Source organism: Gossypium hirsutum, chromosome D02 (genome assembly GCF_007990345.1).
Source record: "Gossypium hirsutum isolate 1008001.06 chromosome D02, Gossypium_hirsutum_v2.1, whole genome shotgun sequence".
NCBI classification, from domain to species: domain Eukaryota; kingdom Viridiplantae; phylum Streptophyta; class Magnoliopsida; order Malvales; family Malvaceae; genus Gossypium; species Gossypium hirsutum.
In genome coordinates this window covers 63,830,408-63,852,942 of record NC_053438.1, presented here as the reverse complement: position 1 = coordinate 63,852,942, position 22,535 = coordinate 63,830,408, and the positions used below count along the sequence as shown (strand labels likewise).

General features: G+C 34.7%; 2 protein-coding genes across 2 annotated transcripts; both read right to left on the bottom strand.

The window, feature by feature from the left end:
- Nucleotides 1-988: 988 nt before the first annotated feature.
- Nucleotides 989-3,608, bottom strand: LOC107909559 (pentatricopeptide repeat-containing protein At2g13600). The gene is made up of 2 exons (XM_016837142.2): nt 3,508-3,608; nt 989-3,346 (listed from the first exon to the last, which is right to left on the bottom strand). The coding sequence occupies exon 2, from the start codon at nt 3,261-3,263 to the stop codon at nt 1,185-1,187; it is 2,079 nt and encodes a 692-aa protein (XP_016692631.1). The 5' UTR covers nt 3,264-3,346; nt 3,508-3,608; the 3' UTR covers nt 989-1,184.
- A 7,353-nt stretch (nt 3,609-10,961) lies between these two features.
- Nucleotides 10,962-13,379, bottom strand: LOC107907838 (uncharacterized). Its single transcript, XM_016835151.1, has 7 exons — nt 13,236-13,379; nt 12,886-13,092; nt 12,680-12,724; nt 12,420-12,584; nt 11,733-12,149; nt 11,151-11,402; nt 10,962-11,030 (listed from the first exon to the last, which is right to left on the bottom strand). Exons 1-7 carry the CDS (start codon nt 13,377-13,379, stop codon nt 10,962-10,964), a joined length of 1,299 nt encoding a protein of 432 aa, XP_016690640.1.
- Nucleotides 13,380-22,535: the final 9,156 nt, after the last annotated feature.

The following is a 22,535-nucleotide window of genomic DNA, read 5'->3' as shown; positions in this document are numbered from 1 at the left end:
TATATACTGTTTGAGGCAACTCGCTTAGCATGTAGGTTCTCCATTGTCAAACAAAATTTTGTACAAATCGCCAAACCGTAATCTTGATTTTGCTTGGGATATGTAATAACCATAATTTAGCATAGAATGCTTGTATAATAGGGCTATGAACATTGTGTATTTGATTACCATTTCAAATAAAAAATTTGTATCTGTCAGTATTCTCCAAATTCCACACCAAAGTGTCCCTCATCTCTTGTTCAACCAAAGGATTTCTCATGAGGTGTTGTGCTTCCTGGCTATCAAACAAGGTATTGATTGGATCCCTATTCCAAGAATGCGTGTCTTGTTCAATTAATTTCGATACCATTTCAACATTATTCATAACTCTTGACATTTGAAATTTGCAGGTTTCAGTTCTTGTCCTCCCAGATTGCAATATTTCAACCGTTGCCAACTCGCTATTGTATCCTTGCATCCAAGCTTTTTGCACCAGGTAAGAGATATGTTTGTTCCTAACCTTGCATTGACAAAATTCGTAGTTGGATAATACTTTGTGCGTAGAACTTTAGTTGTTAACGGCGAAGGGTTACTTTTAAATAAAAAAAATACAAGGCATAAATTTTGCATCTGTTGCAACATTTTTTGGGTCAATCATTTGTTTCAACACAATAGCTAATCCGAGCAATCACTAATTACATGTAAACCTGGAGTATAGTTGAAACTTTTTTAGGAGATTATAACTTTTGTTGTTCATTAACTAATAAGAAATGGTCAATCTTTCAAGAATATAGCTTGTTCTCACCACAACTTAAAGCAAATCTTCAAAGGTAATTGTGCCTAAAAGTGATTTAGTTCTTTGTTTTGTTTGCTTCTTTAGAGTAATATCCCATGGAAGCATTAGATTGAGCTGAGTTTGTCCTATTTTATGCACTCACTTAAGGTCGTGTCGTTGAATGCCCTTCAATTGTACGAAGATTACTACATTTTGGGACCGATGCACTCATAATAGGGAACTGTTCACATTTTGAATTACAAAATGTCTAACTCTCTCTGACAGTTTAACAATCATACAAGGAAGCATGGCGTCTATGAAACCAAGTGGAGTAGCAGAAGATGGGAGAGAAACTAAACCAATAAAATGCAATGAATGCAAAAATTTGAATAAAAACCATTTTGACGATAATCATTAAGAATATATTCTATCAACCAACCGCCGCACTAGTGGCAAGCTCTTCGTGAGCTACTTCATCACCAGCATCTGGTAGATACCCAGCTCGTTTCATCTGTTTAATGAGGGCATTCAAGACTGAATAGATTGCCTTCCTCTGAGGATGTTTTTTATCTTTCACCATGAAAACACTTACATGACCCTGTACCTCAATCCAGCTACAACCAGTTTGCTTGATTACTCCCCGTTTCCTCATCAACTTCCTTACTCTAACAACATCTCCCCATTTCCCAAGCTCGGCATACATGTTTGAGAGAAGAACATAAGGTCCGGAGTTGCTAGGATCAATTTCTAATATCTTCTCTGTTACATACTTTCCTAACCTAATATTACGATGTACTTTACAAGCACCGAGCAGAGATCCCCAGACAACAACGTCAGGCTTCATTGGCATTGTCTCTATTAGATTCTTTGCTTCATCGAGGCAACCAGCTCGACCAAGTAAATCAACCATGCATGTATAGTGGTCCTTCAATGGTACCAAACCATGTTCCCTGCTCATAGATGAGAAATGATGTCGCCCGTCTTCAAGTAACCCAGCATGACTACAAGCACAAAGAACACCAATCATAGTGACATGGTCTGGTTTCTCACCAGATGCCAACATGTTCTTGAACAGCTCAAGAGCCTTATTTCCATAACCATTTTGTGCATATCCTACTATCATGGCATTCCATGATACCCAATCCCTTTCCATCATAGTTTTGAAAACCAGGTTAGCATCTTCAACTGATCCACATTTCATGTACATGTCTATGAGAGAGTTGCCAACAAAAATATCAGATTCTTCTCCAAACTGAAAGCGGAAACCATGCTTCAAAACATGTGTGTGAGCCTGCCTTCCAAGCTGCAAATCAGTGAGATTAGCACAGGCATTCAGTAGATTGCCAAACGTGTAATGAGTTGGGCAAACAGATTCTCTCTTTAAGAGACGAAAAAGTCTAAGAGCCTCTTCATTCTCCCCATTTTGTGTATACCCGGCAATTAGCGCATTCCAAGACACTATGTTCCTCTCCATCATCTTTGCAAACATTGATCTCGCAGTTCTCACACTGGCTACCTTCGCATACCCACTTACCATTGAGGTTTCAGACACTACATTCCTAACTGGCATCCTATCAAAAATACATCTAGCTTCATTGATTTTATTGCATTTTGCATACATATCAACCAATGCATTTCCCAGGACAAGATCATCCCTCAACTTATTGCATTTCACAACACGAGCATGAATCTGCTTGCCTGACTTGATTGCCGACAAGCTAGCGCAAGCACTAACCACACTGGCATATGTGAGTTCATCTGGTTCAATTCCACAATCCATCATCCTCAAGAAAACCTGAAGAGCTGCACTAGCTGGACCATTTTGCTCATAACAAGTGATCAAACTATTCCAAGAGACTCTATTCCTCTCACTCATATCATCGAAAGCTCTCTGGCCGCAGCTGACACTCCCACATTTTCCATACATATCAACAAGAGCCGAGCCCATATAAACATTGGAAAAGAACCTAGTTTTTGCGATTAAAGCATGGATTTGAGCACCGATTTTAATGTTTTTCAACCCAGAACAAGCGCTAAGAGCACTACCAAACGAGTATTCGTTAAGCACAAAGTCCTCTCTATGCATCCTAACAAAATAGAAAAGAGCCTCTCCGAATCTATCTTGCTGAGCAAACCCTGAAATGATGGAATTCCAAGAGCACTGATCATGCTCAGGCATGGAATAAAAAAACCCTGCTGCCTCATCAACGTAACCCAATTTCGTCAATACAGATATGACCGAGTTCCAAGAAAAAATGTTTCTTTGAGGCATTCTGTTAAACACCTTCCCGGCATCCTCCAAGGAGCCACATCTGCCGTAGGCATCGATAAGCCTGTTTAGGATAAAAGTCTCAGACGCAAAATTAGATTTGATTATCCGAACATGTAACCGACGTATATCAAGGAGAGACTTGGATTGGATGTAGGAACCCAAAAGCTTAGCAAAAGGAGAAGAGTCGGGCAGTGAAAGATCACCCACAATTTGTTTGTGCAATCCAAGTTTCGCCATTCCATTATCCTGGAAGAAACAAAGTTGGTGGGCATTGCTCTTTTGCTACGGTTTTTGCATCTCCCTTAGCATTTGGCTGCAAACTGAGATGTTTCTAACTCAGTAATGGAAGGAAAATAGAAGTGATGCCAACAGTTTTTTTTTTTTTTCAAAATTTCTAGTTATGGAAAAGATTTCAATGACAATAACGAGTCAACTCTCCGACAACGAGACGCGAAGTAAGTGGAGAGTCGGATTCTAATACCTGAGCAGCAGTGACCTTTGAAATGTGATTAAACAGTGTTTCTTTTTTGGGTGGAAATTCTACCGGTTGTTGGGCTTCAGAGCTCACAAAACATGCGAAGCTCTTAATCCCGTTCCTAACCATCTTAACTAGAGGTGTTCATTGGTTTGGGATGAGTTTTGACTGGGTTTGGGTTAGGTCCAAATAAAAATTAAGCCCGTTTATTAAGCTTATGCCCGGCCTAAAAAGTTGGTTTAAATTTTTGTTTAAATTCGACCCGGATAAAAATATTAAAATTGGAGCTCGGCCTAGCCCACCTATATTAAATTTTTATATTATTTTTTATATAAATTTTAAATATATATAATATATCAAAAATACTAAAAACATCAAAAATAAATATTTCCCAACAAATTGAAAATAAATTTTAAAAAATATGTATACTTAAATGATATTAAGATAGATGCAACTTAATAAGCAAATGCCTCTAAAATAATAACAAAATTAATTATAAAACAAGTTTTATACAATATCCAAACAATAACAACAAAATAGTAGCAACATAATAGTAAAATGGTAGCAAAATAAGGAGAAAACAATAAAAAATAAAAAAAATAAAAAAAAAAGATTTTTTTTATACTTTAGTAAATTTAGGTCGGGCCAGGCTGGGTCTGGTCAAAATATACCTTACCCGAGGCCGCACTCATTTTTTTAATCGAGTCTTATTTTTTTTGTACAAGCCCGTTTTCGGGCCTATATTTTTTTCCAAACCCATCCACATTTCGGGCAGGCCTTCGGGACGGGTCAGATGGCCCGACCCATGAACAGGTCTAATCTTAAGTTGAAACCATCTGAATTTGATAAAGTTTGAACCGGTAACATATCTGAGCTCGAGATAAATTCGATTCAAAGCTCGAGAAAGTCTGACTTTATAAATCAACAACCATAATAAACATTAATAATTAATATAATTTTATGATATTATTTAAAATATAAATAAATGATAATTTTTTTAAAATATATTTATAAACCTTGCATATTTATATCAAAATATGATTAATGGGAAAAATTAATTAGTAATAATATTTATGTTAAATTATAAGATGGAATAAATTTTTAAAAACATTAATTTAACATAAAATATTTTTAATATTATAATTATACATGTATAATAAATATATAAAATTAATAATTATTAAAATCTATAAATTAAAAATTAATGATAATATAATAATATATTATATAACTATTACTGAAATCGATTACTTAACCTTAAACCGATATATTAAATTAGTATATTACTAGTACATAAAATAATATTATAATATATAGCTATTACTAAACATATTAATACATATACAACTATTATAATATAAATTATAATAAAAGATATAATAATACTACATGATATTATAATGTTTAATCATCAATGCATATATATATAACTATTGCTATATTATATACTATATGATATGATATAGCATTATATAATATAATATAATAGGAGGGCTAACTTCCAAATGTAAAAAAATATAAGGACTTAGAGAATATTCCAACTAGTATAATAATAAACAATAATATATAATAAGTAATATATAATGCACTACTATTATATATAACTATTATTATAATATAGATTATAATAATAGTTATAGTACATGATATTATAATGTTTAGTCTTTTATGCACATATATATATAACTACTGCTATATTATATACTATATCATATGATATAGCATTATATAATATAATATAATATAGTAAGAGAGCTAACTTTCAAATTTACTAAAAATATAGGGATTTAGAGCATTTTTTAATCAGTATAATAACAAACAATAATATATAGGCTTATATGTGAAAAAAAAATCCCTTAAAAAAATGCAAAAAAATCAATTAAGCTCCTATATTAAATTCGCACCCAATTAATAACTAAAGTAATCAATTAAACCCCTCTGTTAACAGTTTTTGTCATTTACCATGTTGATCGTTAAAATAAATAAGTTGACCAATCAGTTGGTGACACGTGATAGCTTTTGGTTTAATATAATATTTTTCCCAAAAATAATTAAAAATAAAAAAATAAAAAATTTAAATATTATTAAATATTAAAAAAATTAAATATATATCAGAATTGATATACACTTATAAAAATTATAAAAAATTAAAATTCTAATAAATTATTAAAAAAACTATAACATTAATAAAACATATTTAAAATACTATAAAAAAAATTAAAATTGATATAAAATTATAAAAAAATCATAAAAACTTGGACTGGACCGAATCAGTCGGTTGGACCGGTTAGACCAAAATTGACAAGGGTATCGATCCAGAAAAAACCATTATTGAGAACTAGACAGTTGAAACAATTTTTTAATATTTTTTATTTTTAATTTAATTGAATTGGACGGATCAGTCAAACAGGCAAACTAGTGGCCTGATTAGTTCGACCACTGGTTCGGTTCTGAAAACCTTGATTAGAATATTTCATTATGACATATGCTAATAGTTGGATAAAAAAAATTTTGGTTTGATAAAATATTAAAAAATAAAAAATTGGCTCTATCGTCGGGTTCCCAGATCAGCCAGTCTAATGGCTTTCTTTGGACCAGTATCGTTGTCAATTTCAGGCTAACCGGTCTAGTTCAAGTTTTTTTGATTTTTTTTATAATTTTTATAAGTCTATATAAATTTTAATTTTTTAATTTTTTTAATAATTCTAATACTTTTTTAAATTTTAAATATTTTAAATAATAATTATTTTTTTTATAATTTATTAGATTTATTATATTTTTATAATATTTATAAGTTTTTATATTTTTTTATAATTTTAATAAGTTCATATAAATTTTAATGGTTTTAATATTTAATATTATTTATATTATTTTTCTGATTTTTATAATTTTTATAATTTTTTCTGATTTTTAATCATTTTATGAGAAAAATATTAGATTAAACAAGAAGTTGCCATGTGTCACCATCTGATCGGCTCATCAATTTATTTTAATGGTCAACATGGTTAATGATGAAAATCATTAATAGAAGGGCTTAATTGATTATTTTAGGTAATGACAGGGGCTTAATTGGGTGCGAATTTAATACAGAGGCTTAATTGATTTTTTTTTGTATTTTCTTAAGGGTTTTTTTACATATAAGCCTAATATATAATAATAATTAATATATAATGTAGTATTATTATATATAACAATTATTATAGTATAGATTATAATAAAAAATATAATATTACATGATATTATAATATTTAATCATTGATGCATATACATCAATAGTAAGAGGGCTAACTTTCAAGTGTAGAAAAAGTATAGGGACTTAAAGTATATTTCAACTAGTATAATAAACAATAATATATGATAATAATTAATATATTATGTACTACTCTACTATTATTGTTTGTGATATAGCAAATATTGTGTAAAAAAGATGATGAGAAAGAAAGGAAGAAGAATGTAACACCCAAACCCGGCCTAGACGTTATGGTAGAATTCGAAGGTGTCACAAAGAAGGGTTTTGAAAATTGAGTCGTTTCGTCAAATCATTCAAGCTTTATAATTTATATTCGTTTAAATCTATTATCGAAAGTGTTATTTAATTCATTTATTTGCCAACATGTAACTTACAACGAAAGTCGTAAAATCGTTATATTTTAAAATCCAGTTCGTATTTTCAGAAAACCTTTGCTTTAGTACAAACCATGTTTTTAGAAAACCATTGCAAATTAAGTATTAAACTAAAAATTCAAATCCCAAAAATTAAACCAAACAGTCCGGAGAGTCTAATTAATACAAAACTCCCAGAAATAATTATTAAATAAATAAGACCCTTACTTAAAGTGACTTCATAGACTAGTGGTCATCGCAAGACTCTGCCGCTCCGATCCGCCTAAGTCTGCGGATTACCTGAACGGAATAGACAAACAGAAGTGAGTTTACGTAAACTCGGTGTGTAACCCAACAAAAATAGACAAACAAACATACAGAAATCTCATATATAGTCAGATATAGATTCAGACTCATGTCTATTTCAGATACAGATAATAGAATCAGATATAAAGATCAGATATACAGAATCTTACCCCCATCCTCTACACACCAACTTCAACCATCTCATCACATAATGTGGAGTTAAAAACACCTACCCACCCCTACACACCATATCGTGCCATTACGACACATATTAGATAAAGTACAGCCAAACTACTAGAATATAGGAGAAGGTCGCCATACAGAACACTTCCTCCACATATACAATTTCCACCCCAAACATAATTACAGATTACAGGTACAGAACTATCATACTTAACATGCTCACATACAGATATCAAATATAATTAAAGCAGAAGTAATCAGACATGCATAATAGTGTCCTACTCAGAGCATACTATCAGAAGAATAGATCACATAACCTAGGGTTTGGTTAACCCTTACCGACCTTACGTTAGGCCCACAGTCGATCGGAATGACCCGTGCGGTCCTAGGGAAAATTTTAGAATTATGGGCCCACATACCCGTATGGGCCCATACGCCCAGATTGGCCTTCCCCATGTGGCCCACACAGCCTGGCCCAAAACCTACACGCCCGTGTGGCCCACACGTCCAACTTAGCCTAGCCTGTGTGGCCCACATGACCACACCCACACAACCACACGGCCATGTATTGCGCACGGCGGCCAACCACACGGCCAGGCACACGCTCGTGTGGCGTCGATGGTGAGGTTTTTCGGCTTTTGCTGAAACTCAATTTTCTACGTTTTGGGTACACACCTGGTTAGTTTTAGATGCTATAGTAATCTTGAGGCCTCCGAAACCTAAGAAACAGCATACCAAACACCGATTTAGTGGCTAAATTACAAATTCGCCAATAACAATCTAACAAAAACTTTACTTATCGATGACGAAAACCACCACTAACACCGTTCAAACAAATGGAGCGAAACTCACAATTCAATACCTTCTCCTACATCAAAATAATCCTCAAAAAATTAGATTTCACATTTACACCAACCCATCACAGAAGGAAATAACCCTCCTTACAGAAAATGAAAACTTCTACAGACGGAACCCTACTTACCTTAACTGAGCGATGAGTAACGAAATTCCAAAATCAATAATAAGAGTTAATGGGTGATCGACAGGATTGGGGAAAACAAGAGAGAATGGAATTTTTTTTGCAGAGAAAGGAATAGGAACGTCAAAAAGATGAAGAGATTTGTGGAAAATAATAAAAAAAATAAAATTTAAAAGCAGATATGACAAATCCCCAGATTTTCTCCCACTTCCCTAGTAACCTACTAACTCTTAAAACACTAACTCCCTTACCACTCGAACCAGCAGACTCATTCTGATATGAATTAACAGAAAATTTTATAAAAGCCCACTCAACAAGGGTAAGGTTTGGATAAAAAATAACAAAAATTGCCAAAAGTGAGAATTGAACCTAAGACCTCTCACACACACCCAAAATACTTAACCACTGAAGCAGATACACATTTGTGTTAGATATTTATAAAAATAGAAATAAATTAGACGGGGCGTTGCAACTCTACCCCTTAAAAGAAATTTCGACCTCGAAATTTACCTGATCCAAATAGATGAGGGTACTGCTGACGAATTGAGTCCTTAGGTTCCCACATGGCTTCCTAAGTGTCGTGATTCCGCCACAGACCTTTCACTAGCGGTATAGACTTTCTCCTTAGAACCTTAATATCTCGATCCAAAATCTGAACTGACTCATTCTCAAAAGTTAAATCTAGTCTAACCTCGATCTCCTCCACATAGACAACATGAGATAGATTAGATCGATGCCGCCTCAACATCGAGACGTGAAAGACATTATAGATACGGTCTAACTCTGGAGGTAGCTCCAACAGATAAGCGACCGGTCTCACACACTTCAGAATCCGAAATGGCCCAATAAACCTAGGGCTAAACTTGCCATTACGATCGAACCTCAAAACTTTCTTCCACGGAGAAACCTTAAGAAAAATGAAGTCACCCACAGAGTACTCAATATCTCTCATCTTCAGATCTACATAAGACTTCTGCCTATCAGAAGCCGCCTTCAGATGATCCGGAATTAGTCTAACCTTATCTTCGGTCTCAGAAACTAACTCTAGACCCAAAACCTGATGCTCACCCAACTTAGTCCAACATAGCGGAGTACGATACTTACAACCATATAAAGCCTCGTAATGTGCCATCTGAATGCTAAACTGGAAACTTTTATTGTAGGCGAACTTAGCTAGCGGCAAATAATCCTCCCAACTATCTCGAAAATCTATCGCACAACTACGAAGAATATCTTTCAGTATCTGAATCATCCTCTCAGATTGACCATCGGTTTGAGGATGAAATGCAGTACTGAAATCCAATCTTGAACCCAAAGCCTCGTGCAATTTCTTTCAGAATCGAGAAGTGAACCGAGGATCTTTATTAGAAATTATTGAAACAGGAACCCCATGCAGTCTTACAATCTCGGAGACATAGAGCTTCGATAACTTCTGCAAAGAGTACTCTATCCAAATCAGAGTAAAATGAGCGAACTTGGTCAATCGATCCACGATAACCCAAACAGAATCCTTCTCAGTGGGTGTTAAGGGAAACCCATTAATGAAGTCTATTGTTACTCGTTTCCACTTCCATAAAAGAATCTTAATAGGGTGCAGCAAACCCGAAGGCAACTGGTGCTCAGCCTTAACTTATTGGCATGTCAGACAACGAGCAATGAAATTCGTAACCTCATGCTTAAACCCGGCCACCAGTATAACTCACAGAGATTTCGATACGTTTTATTACCACCGGGATGCATAGCATAAGGGCTACTATGCGCCTCTCTCAGAATCGACTGCCTCATATCAGAATCGTTTGGTACACAAACCCATCCTCGAAAACACAGAACCCCATACTATTCAACCCAAAATCAGAAGTACTGCCACTCTCAATCTGACGAAATCGCTAAAGCAAATATTCATCTCTTAACTATTTCTCTCGAATCTAATCAATCCAAGTTGGCTTAACTTGCCACTCGGCTAACAGACCTCCATCATCAAACAGACTAAAACGAGCAAACATCGGTTTCAAATCAGTCATCGGTCTACGACTGAGAGCATCGGCCACCATATTGGCCTTACCAGGATAATCTCTATCTTGCAGTCATAATCTTTGAGCAGCTCAATCCACTGACGCTGTCTAAAGTTCAACACCGTCTAAGAAATGAGGTACTTGAGGCTCTTGTGATCAGTGTAAGTGATACACCTTTCACCATATAGATAATGCCTCCAAACCTTTAACGCAAAAACCACAACAGCTAACTCGAGATCATGTGTCAGATAATTCTCTTCATGTGTCTTAAGCTGACAGGACGTATAAGCCACAACCTTACCATCTTACATCAGTATACATCACAAACTGACGTGCGATGCATTACTATATACCACAAACTCATTACCAAATTCAGGCTATATCAAAATAGGAGCTGGAGTCAAAACAGACTTGAGCTTCTCGAAGCTTGATTGTTGCGCATCAGTCTAAATGAAAGGAAAACCCTTGCACAGAAGCTTAGTCAAATGTGCTGCAATCAGAGAAAACCCCTCGACAAACTGTCAATAATATTCTGTAAGACCCAGAAAACTAAGGATCTAAGATACATTCTTAGGCTGCTTCCAATACAGCACAGTCTCAATCTTTCTAGGATCAACTCGAATCCCCTTAGCAGAAACCATGTGCCCCAAAAAAGTTACCTCTCGTAACCAGAACTTGCACTTGTTCAACTTAGCGTAGAGTTGTTTCTCTCGGAGCATTTGAAGTACTAATCTAATATGCTCATCATGTTCATCATCAGTCTTAGAGTAAACCAGAATATCATTTATGAAAACTATGATGAACTGATCTAAATCTGGCTGAAAGATTCAGTTCATCAAATCAAAGAATGTAGCCGGAGCATTCGTCAGACCAAAAGGCATAACTAGGAACTCGTAATATCCATAACGAGTCCTAAGTGTAGTCTTATGCGCATCAACTTCCTTAACTCTGAGCTGGTGATACCCAGAATGGAGATCAATTTTTGAAAACATAGAAGCCCTTCAGAACTGATCAAACAAATGGTAGATCCTCGGAAGTGGATACTTATTCTTCACCGTCAGTTTATTTAATTACCGATAATCAATATACATCTTTATGGTCCCATCCTTATTCTTTACAAACAGAATTTGTGCTTCCTACAGAGACACACTAAGACAGATGAAACCACGATCCAGAAGCTCGTGAAGTTGAGCCTTAAGCTCTATAAGCTCTTTTGGTGCCATTCGGTAGGAAACGATAGACACCGGAGCTGTACCCGGTAGAAGCTCAATGCCACACTCAACTTCTCGACTCAGAGGTAAACCCGGTAACTCTTTAGAAAAGACATTTAGAAATTCCTTCACTGTTCTGATATTCCCGACAGAAGAGTCCTTAGAAACTGAAACACTGGCAAAATTCATATACACCTCACACCCTTTCCGAACCAGTTTCTCAACCATAAGAGCAGATATCACATTGGACAGATAATCTCGGCACTCATCGATCACAACCACCTCCTTATCATCCTCGGTCCTCAGAATGATCCTATTAGTCGCGCAATCCAAACTAACTCGATGCTCAACCAACTAGTCCATACCCAGAATCATGTCAAACTCCCTAAAATAAAGCTCTATCAGATTTGCCAAAAATACGGCCCCTTACACTTCTAACAGAACATTTCTATAAATTTTATTAACTCGAACAGACTGCCTCAACGGATTCAGTACAGTAATCTTACTAGAATTTCTCCCAACAGAAATTCTCAGGTTTTTAGAAATAGTACTAGCTACATAGGAGTGTGTAGAACATGTCTTTCAGAGTAATATAAGATAAATCAAAAATAAAAAAAAACGTACCGGTGATGACATTAGGTGCATCTCTATCCTCTCGGCGTCGAGCAGCAAAGACCAGTGTAAATTGCCTCGCCTCCGTCTAATTAGCACATCTGCCCAGTGCTCTATGCCCTCGACCCATACCATTACCACCCCTAGCCGATCCATGGCCCCTAGGTGGTTGCTGAACTGCCTTTTGAGATTGCACAGAACTCAATCCCAGAGCTTGCATCTGATCAGCCCGTTGTGGACACTTTCAAATCCGATGCTCCAAAGAACCACACCTCCGACAAGCCCCTATCATCTTCTAACACTCGCCCAGATGGCACCTACCATAATTACTCCATGGCTAAATCCCGGTAAAAGCAATAGGAATCGCTACTCTAACCGACCTATCAGGTCTGGCCCGTTTCTTAGGCCTCTAAATAGAACTACAGGGCTTCGAATCCCTTTTACTCTTGCCTCTCTCTCGGTCCCTATTGTAGCACACCATGCGCTTAACTTCCTCGGCTATCTTCGCCTGATCCATAAGAACAGAAAACTCGTGCTCCCTCTGTGGAGCAATCAGAACCCTCAAACTATCCCTCAGACCGTCCTCAAAGCAAACACACTTCTCATACTCAGATGCCACCATGCCTCGAGCATAGCGGCTCAACCTCAGATACTCAGCCTCATATTCGGTCATTGATCTATCACCCTACGTGAGATTCATGAACTCACGTCTACGAGTATCAACATAGTTCGTACCCACATATTTCCCCTAAAAAATAGTCTTGAAAAATCTCAATTCAAACGATCAAACTGAGTACCCTCCTCAATCGATAACCACCACTAATATGCCTCATCGCGAAGCAAAGAGACTGCACCCTTAAGTTTTTCTTCAGGAGCACAGTCTATATCATTCATAATCCTCTCGGTGTCCTCCAACCAATACTCAGCCACAATAGGGGTGACTCCAGTGACAACCCTAATCAACAGCTCCATTGAACCGGAGTAGTTCAGTTATCGACCCACGGCCCCCAAATCCAAAATGGAGTCCAGTGACCCTCTCTAACACCCTCAACATGGCTTGAGACAATGCGTCGTACCCAGCCGAACGATTTTGAGACCCAGTCCCAATAGCAGGTGAAATTGGTGTCTCACTCATGTCTACATTTGGCATACTGCCTAGAGAGGAAAACTCAGCTTAAGCCCTATTGCGGCCTCTACCGTGCCTATGAATACCATGACCCCGAGTTCCATGAGCGCTCATCGTAAATTTAAATTTGTCTACATTATAAAATTTTATGTATTAGTTCAATTATTTTCTTGCAGATATTTTATGCATAAATTATCAAAAGTTTAGAGATGTTTTCAGAGGTTTCAGTCTCTAACTATTTCAGTACAGTTTTAGAAAGTACTATCTATAGTGTTCATAGAATATACTATTTAAGTCCAAAAATACTTACAAGATCGGGGCCAGAAACTCGGTGTACCAAATATTTTTTTGAAATTATCCAAATTATTTAACAATCAGTTCTTTTTGAAACACAAATTTGGATCTCAAAATTTCACAGCTCGAGTTTTACAACCTGGCTCTAATACCACTAAATGTAACACTCCAAACCCAGCCTAGACATTATGGTCAAATCCGGAGGCGTCACAAAGAAGGGTTTTGAAAACTAAATCGTTTTGTCAAATCATTCAAGCTTTATAATTTATATTAGTTTAAATCTATTATCGAAAGTGTTATTTAATTCATTTATTTGCCAACACGTTACTTACAGCAAAAGTCATGAAATTGTTATATTTGAAAATCCTGTTCGTATTTTCAGAAAACCTTTGTTTAAGTAAAAACCATGTTTTCAAAAAATGGTTGAAAATTAATTATTAAACGAAAAATCTAAATCCCAAAAATTAAACTAAATAGTTCGGAGAGTTTAATTAATACAAAACTCTCAGAAATAATTCTTAAATAAATAAGACATTTACTTAAAGTCAATTCATAGACTAGTGGCCACCGCGAGACTCCGCCGCTCCGATCTGCCTAAGTCTATGGATTACCTGAACGAAACAAACAAATATAAGTGAGTTTACGTAAACTCAGTGTGTAACCCAACAGAAATAGACATGCAAGCATACATAAATCTCATATAGAGTCAAATACAGATTCAGAATCATGTCTATTTTAGATACAAATAACATAATTAGATATACAGATCAGATATACAGAATCCCACCCCATTCTCTACACACTAATTTCGACCATCCCATCACACCATGTGAGGTTAAAAACACTCACCCATCCCTACACACCATATCGTGCCATTATGACACATCAAATAAAGTGTAGCCAAGCAGCCAGAATATAGGCGAAGGTCACCATACAGAACTCTTCCTTCACTTATACAATTCTTACCCCAAACATAATTACAGATTACAGATACAAAATTATCATGCTTAACATGCTCGCATATAGATTTCAAATATAATTAAAACAGAAGTAAGCTGAGATCCATAACAATTTCCTACTCAGAGTATAGGATCAGAAAAACAGATCACATAATCTAGGGTTTGGTTAGACCTTACTGACCGTACGTTAGGCCCATAGTCGATCAGAACGACCCGTACGACCTTAAGGAAAATTTTAGAATTATGAGCCCACATGCCCATGAGGCTTGCTCGTGTGGGCCCATACGCCCAGATTGGCCTTCCTGTGTGTCCCACACAGCTTGGCCCAAAACCCACACGCCTGTGTGGGCCCACATGCCCAACTTAGCCTAGCCCGTGTGACCTACATGACCACACTCACACCACCACACGATCGTGTCTTGTGCACGGCTATGCCCTCATCAACCATACAACCGTGTTTCACACACGGCCAACCACACGGCGAGGCACACACCCGTGTGGCATTGACAGTAAGGTTTTTTAGCTTTCGTTGAAACTCAATTTTCTGCGTTTTGGGTACACACTTGGTTTGTTTTAAAGGCTACAGTAATCCCGAGGCCTCCAAAACCTAAAAAACAACATACAAAACATCGATTTAATGGCTAAATTATGAATTTGTCAATAATAATTTGACAAAAACTCGACTTACTAACGACGAAAACCACCGCTAACACAGTTCAAACAAATGGAGCGAAACTCATAGTTCAACGCCTTTTTCTACACCTAAATAATCGTCGAAAAATCAGATTTCACATTTACACCAACTCATCACAGAAGGAAATAACCCTCCTTATAGAAAATGAAAACTCCTACAGACGCAACCCTACTTACCTTAACCGAGCAAGGAGCAACGAAATTCCAAAAGTAATAATAAGAGTTAATGGGTGATGGGCAGGATTGGGGAAAACAAGAGAGAACAATATTTTTTTTACAGAGAAAGGAATAGGAACATCAAAAAGATGGAGAGGTTTTTGGAAAATAAAAAAATTAAAAACATATATGACAAATCCCCAGCTTTTTTCCCACTCCCCTAGTAACCCACTAACTCTTAAACACCTCAGGATTCCAACTCTATTAAAACTCTATCACATAACCGAGCAAAAATTAAACTTCCACACTTGCACAGGATTCGAACACAGGACATCCAACACACTAACTCCCTTACCACTCGAACCAGAAGTGTAACACCCCTAACCCGTATTCGACGCCGAAATAGGTTTACAAAGCATTACCAAACTTACAACTTAAACAATCATACATTTTATAGTCAATTATCAGTCAAATCTAAAATCATTCAAATACATTCATACAGTCCTTAATGCGAGCCCTCTAGGCCTCAAATAGACATTAAAAGGGGTTCGAGACTAAATCGAGTACTTAAGAAATTTTTAGAAAAACATTGAAACTTTTCAAAGTATAGGGGACACACACCCGTGTGGCAGGCCGTGTGTCTGAAATGGCCAAGAGACACGCTAGTATCTCAGGTCGTGTGGGCATTCAAAATAGGGACACATGGCCTTGTCCCAGCCGGTGTCCGACCCCGTGTAACTCATTGACCTGGGTCACACGGCAAACCACATACCCGTGTGCCAGGTCGTGTACCCTTCAAAATGGCCTCACACGCCTGTGTATCAGGCCATGTGCTAGGCCGTGTGAAAACTAGAGGGTATGCTGACTTGTGCCACACGCCTGTATGCTAGGCCATGTGAAGCTACTAACTTGATTCCTATAAAAGTATCAGGGGACACACGGCCGTGTCACCTGGCCATGTGTCACACATGGCTGAGACACATGCTCGTGTCTCTACCCATGTGGACAAAAATAGGTTATTTTCCAAGCCATATTCCTCACCCACATTGGTACCAATGTATACATATCAATTTGCACATAACCATGGCATAAATAAGCACTCAAAACCAACCAATATCAAGTTTATATCATGTATTATCCACACATACAACATGATATCCATAAGCACATTTATATGACCACTTTTAAACATACCAAATGTACTTCCAAAGTCTACCTAAATGGTCAATCACATATATGAGACATTGTATCTAAAACTTAGCATACATATATATCTAAAACACAATCATTTAGTGCTAACACACAATCTCACAAGCAAGACATTCATATAGCAACTATACACCACATATCATAAAGTCATTTACATCTTTTTACATATCAACATATATACCATTTTCAAGCCAAACCAATTGGCTAAATACACAACAAAACATATAAGCCACATTAGCTAAAATACCTATACATGCCATTTAACCCAAAATATAAAATCCAAAGTACCAAAATAAGAGTTTGATAGTGTGACGCGATCTCCGACAACTTCCAAACTGAGCGAGCTTCCAGATCAATATAAAACACGAAAATTAAAATAGAGTAAGCAATTAAGCTTAGTAAGTTCGTATGACTAATAAATACAACTTATCAAATCATCCACAATTTAGGTAAACAAAAATAAAAGCATAGATGCAACTTAATTTGGCCCAAAGCCTATCTCACAATCACAATCATGCTAGCCATGTATTTATATATCAAATATAAATCACTTATTGTATTTCACATAAATACCTGTACTAGTTCGAATCGAACTCATGTAACCTCAAATCATCATTGTGCCCGTTGAACCATTTAGAATACTATAAGATACTCGGGTATCTCACACACTAAGTGCCAATACGTGGTCGAAACCACCTCTATCTCATATCTCATATAAATGCTCACTTTCGAGCCATTGCTGGGTCTGTTCACACAAGCTGTCAGTCAAGACGTAGCTACATGGTGCTGCTCACACAAGCTGTAAAGTAACCATAACACGTGCCAAAAACTCAGCCACCGATAGGACATATGAGACCAACACCCAAAACACGGTAACCCCTAATGACATGTCATTTGTATCCTATCTATTTCTAAGGTTCAACCGGGATCCAATCCATAAGTCGTCAAATCTTTGTCGAGTATTTTCGTAGAGTCATATCATTACAATTATAATAATTAAGCATTTAAAACACATATAGTTTAATGCTTATTAACATACGAACTTACCTCGAATTAGTACAAAGGAAATTGACCGATCAATCCACTACTTTATCTTTGCCTCGATCTAATTCCGAACGTAGCTTTTCTTAATCTAAATAATCAAATTTAACTAATTTAATTCTCAATCCGTTCAACTTAATTCAAAAATCATGTTATGACAAAATTATTATTTGCCCCTATACTTTTGACTTCTTTACAATTTAGTCCCTAGGCTCGTAAAATGAAATTCGTGCAATTTCATTCACACCTAAGCCTAGCCGACTATTATAAATACTAATAGCAGTCCATACATTTCACAATTTTACACATTTACAATTTTCATATTTCACAATTTAACCCCTAATTTACAATTTCATAAAATATCACTCAACAAAAAGTGTTTAACTCACAGCAAGGATTAATTTTCTTCCATTAAACTTCACAAACAACTAAAATTCTCTCATGGAAATACCTTATACTTTCAACCATTTTGCAAATTAGTCTCATAGTTAGCTAGGTTAAGCTATAACGATCCCGAAAATATAAAATTAATTAAAAACGGGATAGGCTTTCACTTACATGCAAAGGAAAAGCTTGAACAAAATCTCTTCTCCTCTCCTAGGTAGATTTCGACTATGGTGAAGAAAAATGGGGAAGATGATAGCTTTTCTTTAATTAATTTAACCTTTAATTACTTAATTACCATTTTACCCTTACTTGACTTTAAAAATTTCATAATTACTAAGCCATGCACATCCACTAACTCAATTAATGGTCTAATTACCATGTAAAGACCTCCACTTTAAAATTCTATAGTTATTTAATATCTTTAGCTAATAGAACACAACTTTCGCATTTTATGCGATTTAGTCCTTTTTCACAAATTGAGCATACAACCGGTAAAATTTCTTAACGAAATTTTTATACCATAATTATAACATGCTGTAGATATTAAAATAATATTAAAATGAATTTTACGACCTTAGATTTGTGGTCCTGAAATCACTGTTCTGATTTCACTAAAAACGGGCCGTTACAAGCAGACTCATTCTGATATGGATTAACAAACAATTTTATAAAAGCTCACTCAGCAAGGGTAAGGCTTGGGTCAAAAATAACAAAAATTGCCAAAAGTGGGAATTGAATCCAAGACCTCTTACAAACACCCAAAACACTTAACCACTAAAGCAAATACATATTGTGTTAAATATTTATAGAAACAGAAATAAATTACGCTGGGCGTTACAAAGAAATAGGGAAAAGAACAAAAACCGTACCTACTTAACCATTAGGCCTAGGTCATTTCTTGGTTATTTATTTCATCTAACCTATATATTTTGGAGCGTTACAATCAATCTGTACATCATGTATATATATATATCAATAATTTATATTATATCCCATAAAAAATAAATCTATCCATCACTTACCTTTAACTTTTATTAGGAAAAAAAATTACAAAGTGTCTAGATAATTGGTTCAATAACCAAAACAAACCCACAAAGAATAGGACTCCACCACCTAATACTCTGCAAATTGAGATCAAGCATTCCAATTCATAATTTGCAGTGAAATTTACTTTTTTATTATACACTTTTTTTTTTGAAATTAAGAATTTTTTATATCGTAAATTCATATTGAAATTGTTGAAGGAACATTAAGAGACACAAAGAGGGGTGGAAGAATTTTGTTGGTTTCAACTTTACTCTTTTTCTTTTTAATGGAAATAAAAAAAAAATCTACATATCTATTAATTGAAAAAGGAAAATAAAATAAAGTGAATGAATTGATTAAATGATTCTTCATTGGATTTAACTAAGCAATTGGGATTTTTGGAAATGTTGTTTTTTGTTTCCTTAAAAGAAAAATAAACTCTAATGAATTACATAATTAAAGTCTTTCCTATACCTTTAGAAATAAATAATATTTTGCAATTGATCAACGACAAAATGTCAAAAACTAGGTCCATCGATGGCTACACCTTCAGGAAAAAAAGATTATAAAAGAGGTGCAACTTTGAATTTTTCAAAAAGTGCATGACTAAGTACTGAACCCTAGAGAAGCTAAACACCCTGTGAAGAAAATATCAAAGATTTAAGGAAATGCGATTTTTCTTGGCGTACTACTTAATTAACTGGATTGAGTAGTAAATTAATTGTTTATTATTACTACAAAGGTATGATTTTAAAAATTTTAGTTTTTAAATATCAATAAAATAATGACACTTCGTTAATTTATAAAGGCATAAAATTAGTATTATACACTTATCTTCATATTTGATATTTTCTCAAATTCAATTGATTGAGAATTGATATAAAGACGGCTTTCCACCTATAGTATCATTATTTAGCGAAAAGTATGATTACAACTTACCGTGTTGTTAACTTATTCCTCATGATTTTCATCTTCCATAGAAATAATTCTCAAAAAAAAAAAATCTTAGTTAATTGATTTTGAATCATTTCTATATTTGACAGACTCAAAATTCGCTAACAATTACATTTAAATGGTTACAATATTGAGAACTTGCTCATAAACATCAAACAACTCACAAAGTTTTTGGTGGGTTTTTTATTAGTGGAGAGGGATAGGGTATTTTTTTATTTTATTCAATATTAATAAAATTATTTTTATATATTTTTAAATTTATTATTATATATTATTTAAAATATTTATGTATTTTTATATATTTCTTTGAAATTTTTAGAATTAGAATCAAACCATTTATAAATTTTTAAGGTTATTTTTTAAAATTAAGTCTAAACATATATAATATGTAAAAGTTGAAGACTAAATTTGTTACTATACAGATTTTTTAATTATCACATCACCTTGCAGTTACACTCTTAAAAACACTTAACGAAAATGGACAAAAGAAAAAACAATCTCAATTATTTGGATGACCAATTTTTTTTTAAAAAAATCATAGTTGGGTAACCAAAAGAGAAATAAACCCAAAATTGAGTGACCAATTAAAAAAAATTCATAATTAGGTATCCAAAAAAGAAACAGGCCCGTAGTTGGGTGATTTGTGGTGTAGTTTAACCTTAAATAAATGAGATTAGTGAAAATATTAAATATGGATGAGTGCACAATACTAATTTTATGTCTTTAAAAATTAATGAGATGTTATTATTTTATTAGTACTTAAAAAATAATTTTTTTAGAATATCCTAATATAAGTTAAAATAAATAAAAGCAAATAACGTGAAGTAGACTTAAAATCAAGAGTAATAGGTAATGATTGTGGGTGCTTGAGGTTAGCGAAATTAAGCAAGACCTACTTGAATTCACATTAATTATGACTTAGTAATTCGATTTAGCACCTAGCACTCTTCCAAGTCATATTAAATTCCAAATATATGAGTTTAAGTCGATTAATAGATTTATCTTTAATCTCTATTCTCGCATGACCGATTAAGTCTTGTGGTCCACTTAAATCATCACAAGATGGAGTGATTACCAAAAGGAAATTCTTTTACTCCTTTCATATCACCACTCAAAAATAACACTAATCAAGTGTCACTCTGACTAATGGGGTTATGCTCACTTTAATAATCAAGCATAGAATCGTAAATAAACATAAACTTCATAGATTGAATATTTTATCCATAAACCTTTGGCTAGCCCCAATCTTTGGTTTTTTTTTTAGAACAAAGGGAAGTTAAAACAAAAGTGCTCTAACAGAGAAAAACTAAAAATTAATTTGCTTAACTGTTATCTTGTAGAATTGTATTATACGTTGTCGGAGGCGGTTGAACAAAAACAACTCACCCCATTTTACACCTTCCGACCTCCTTGGCTACAGCATTAGTAGCCCTATTTGTTGTTCTTGGCACAAACCGAACTTTAACAAACCAATCTTTCGTCATCCAATTGCATATCTTTGACCCTATCTAATGGCTTTCCCACTTTCATTTCTTAGTATTAAATCCATTGCCATTTTACTATCACTTTCAATAACATTATAGAATTAAAGAGCTGAGCATAAAATATAATAAAAAATAAAACTAATCTCTAAATCTTGAAAGTCCATTCATTTATTTAGAGTATAACCCCAAAGAATGCTTCAAGATTCCTATCACTTACGAACTCAATAAAAAAGGAAAGAAAGAACTAGACTCCTAACACTAATTAGGGATGACCAAATGTTATTTACATGAGTTCCTTAGCTATCTCCTCTTCAAATGAAAACCTAAAGTGTTTATTCATAGGAAAAATCTATTTAGAAGTGACATGATAATTTTGCCCTTAAATGTTTTAGAATATAGATATTTTATGCTATATGGTTGTGTGTCATGACAAACCATAACCTTGTGTCATGACGTATGAAGGCTGATAACTGAAATGAAATTTTTGAAATTTCTGATAACGGAAATATGACATTTAGATTGTAACATCTTACACCCGACTCGATTGTCAGATCCGAGTATAGAGCGTTACACTTAAGAACAAATCGAATAGGCGAACCAAATAAAATCTAATATCTTGAGTTTGGCGGACTACTCTATAAACTGTGGTGTTAACCCAAAATACCATACGACATATAAGCTTTATTAGTGCACTTCATGCAGTAGTACGCTAAGTATAATTAAACAATGTCTAAACAAAAATTCGGTGAAAGCCCTTTATTCCTTGGTTATGAGTAAAAAATAAATGATGCTAACTCTC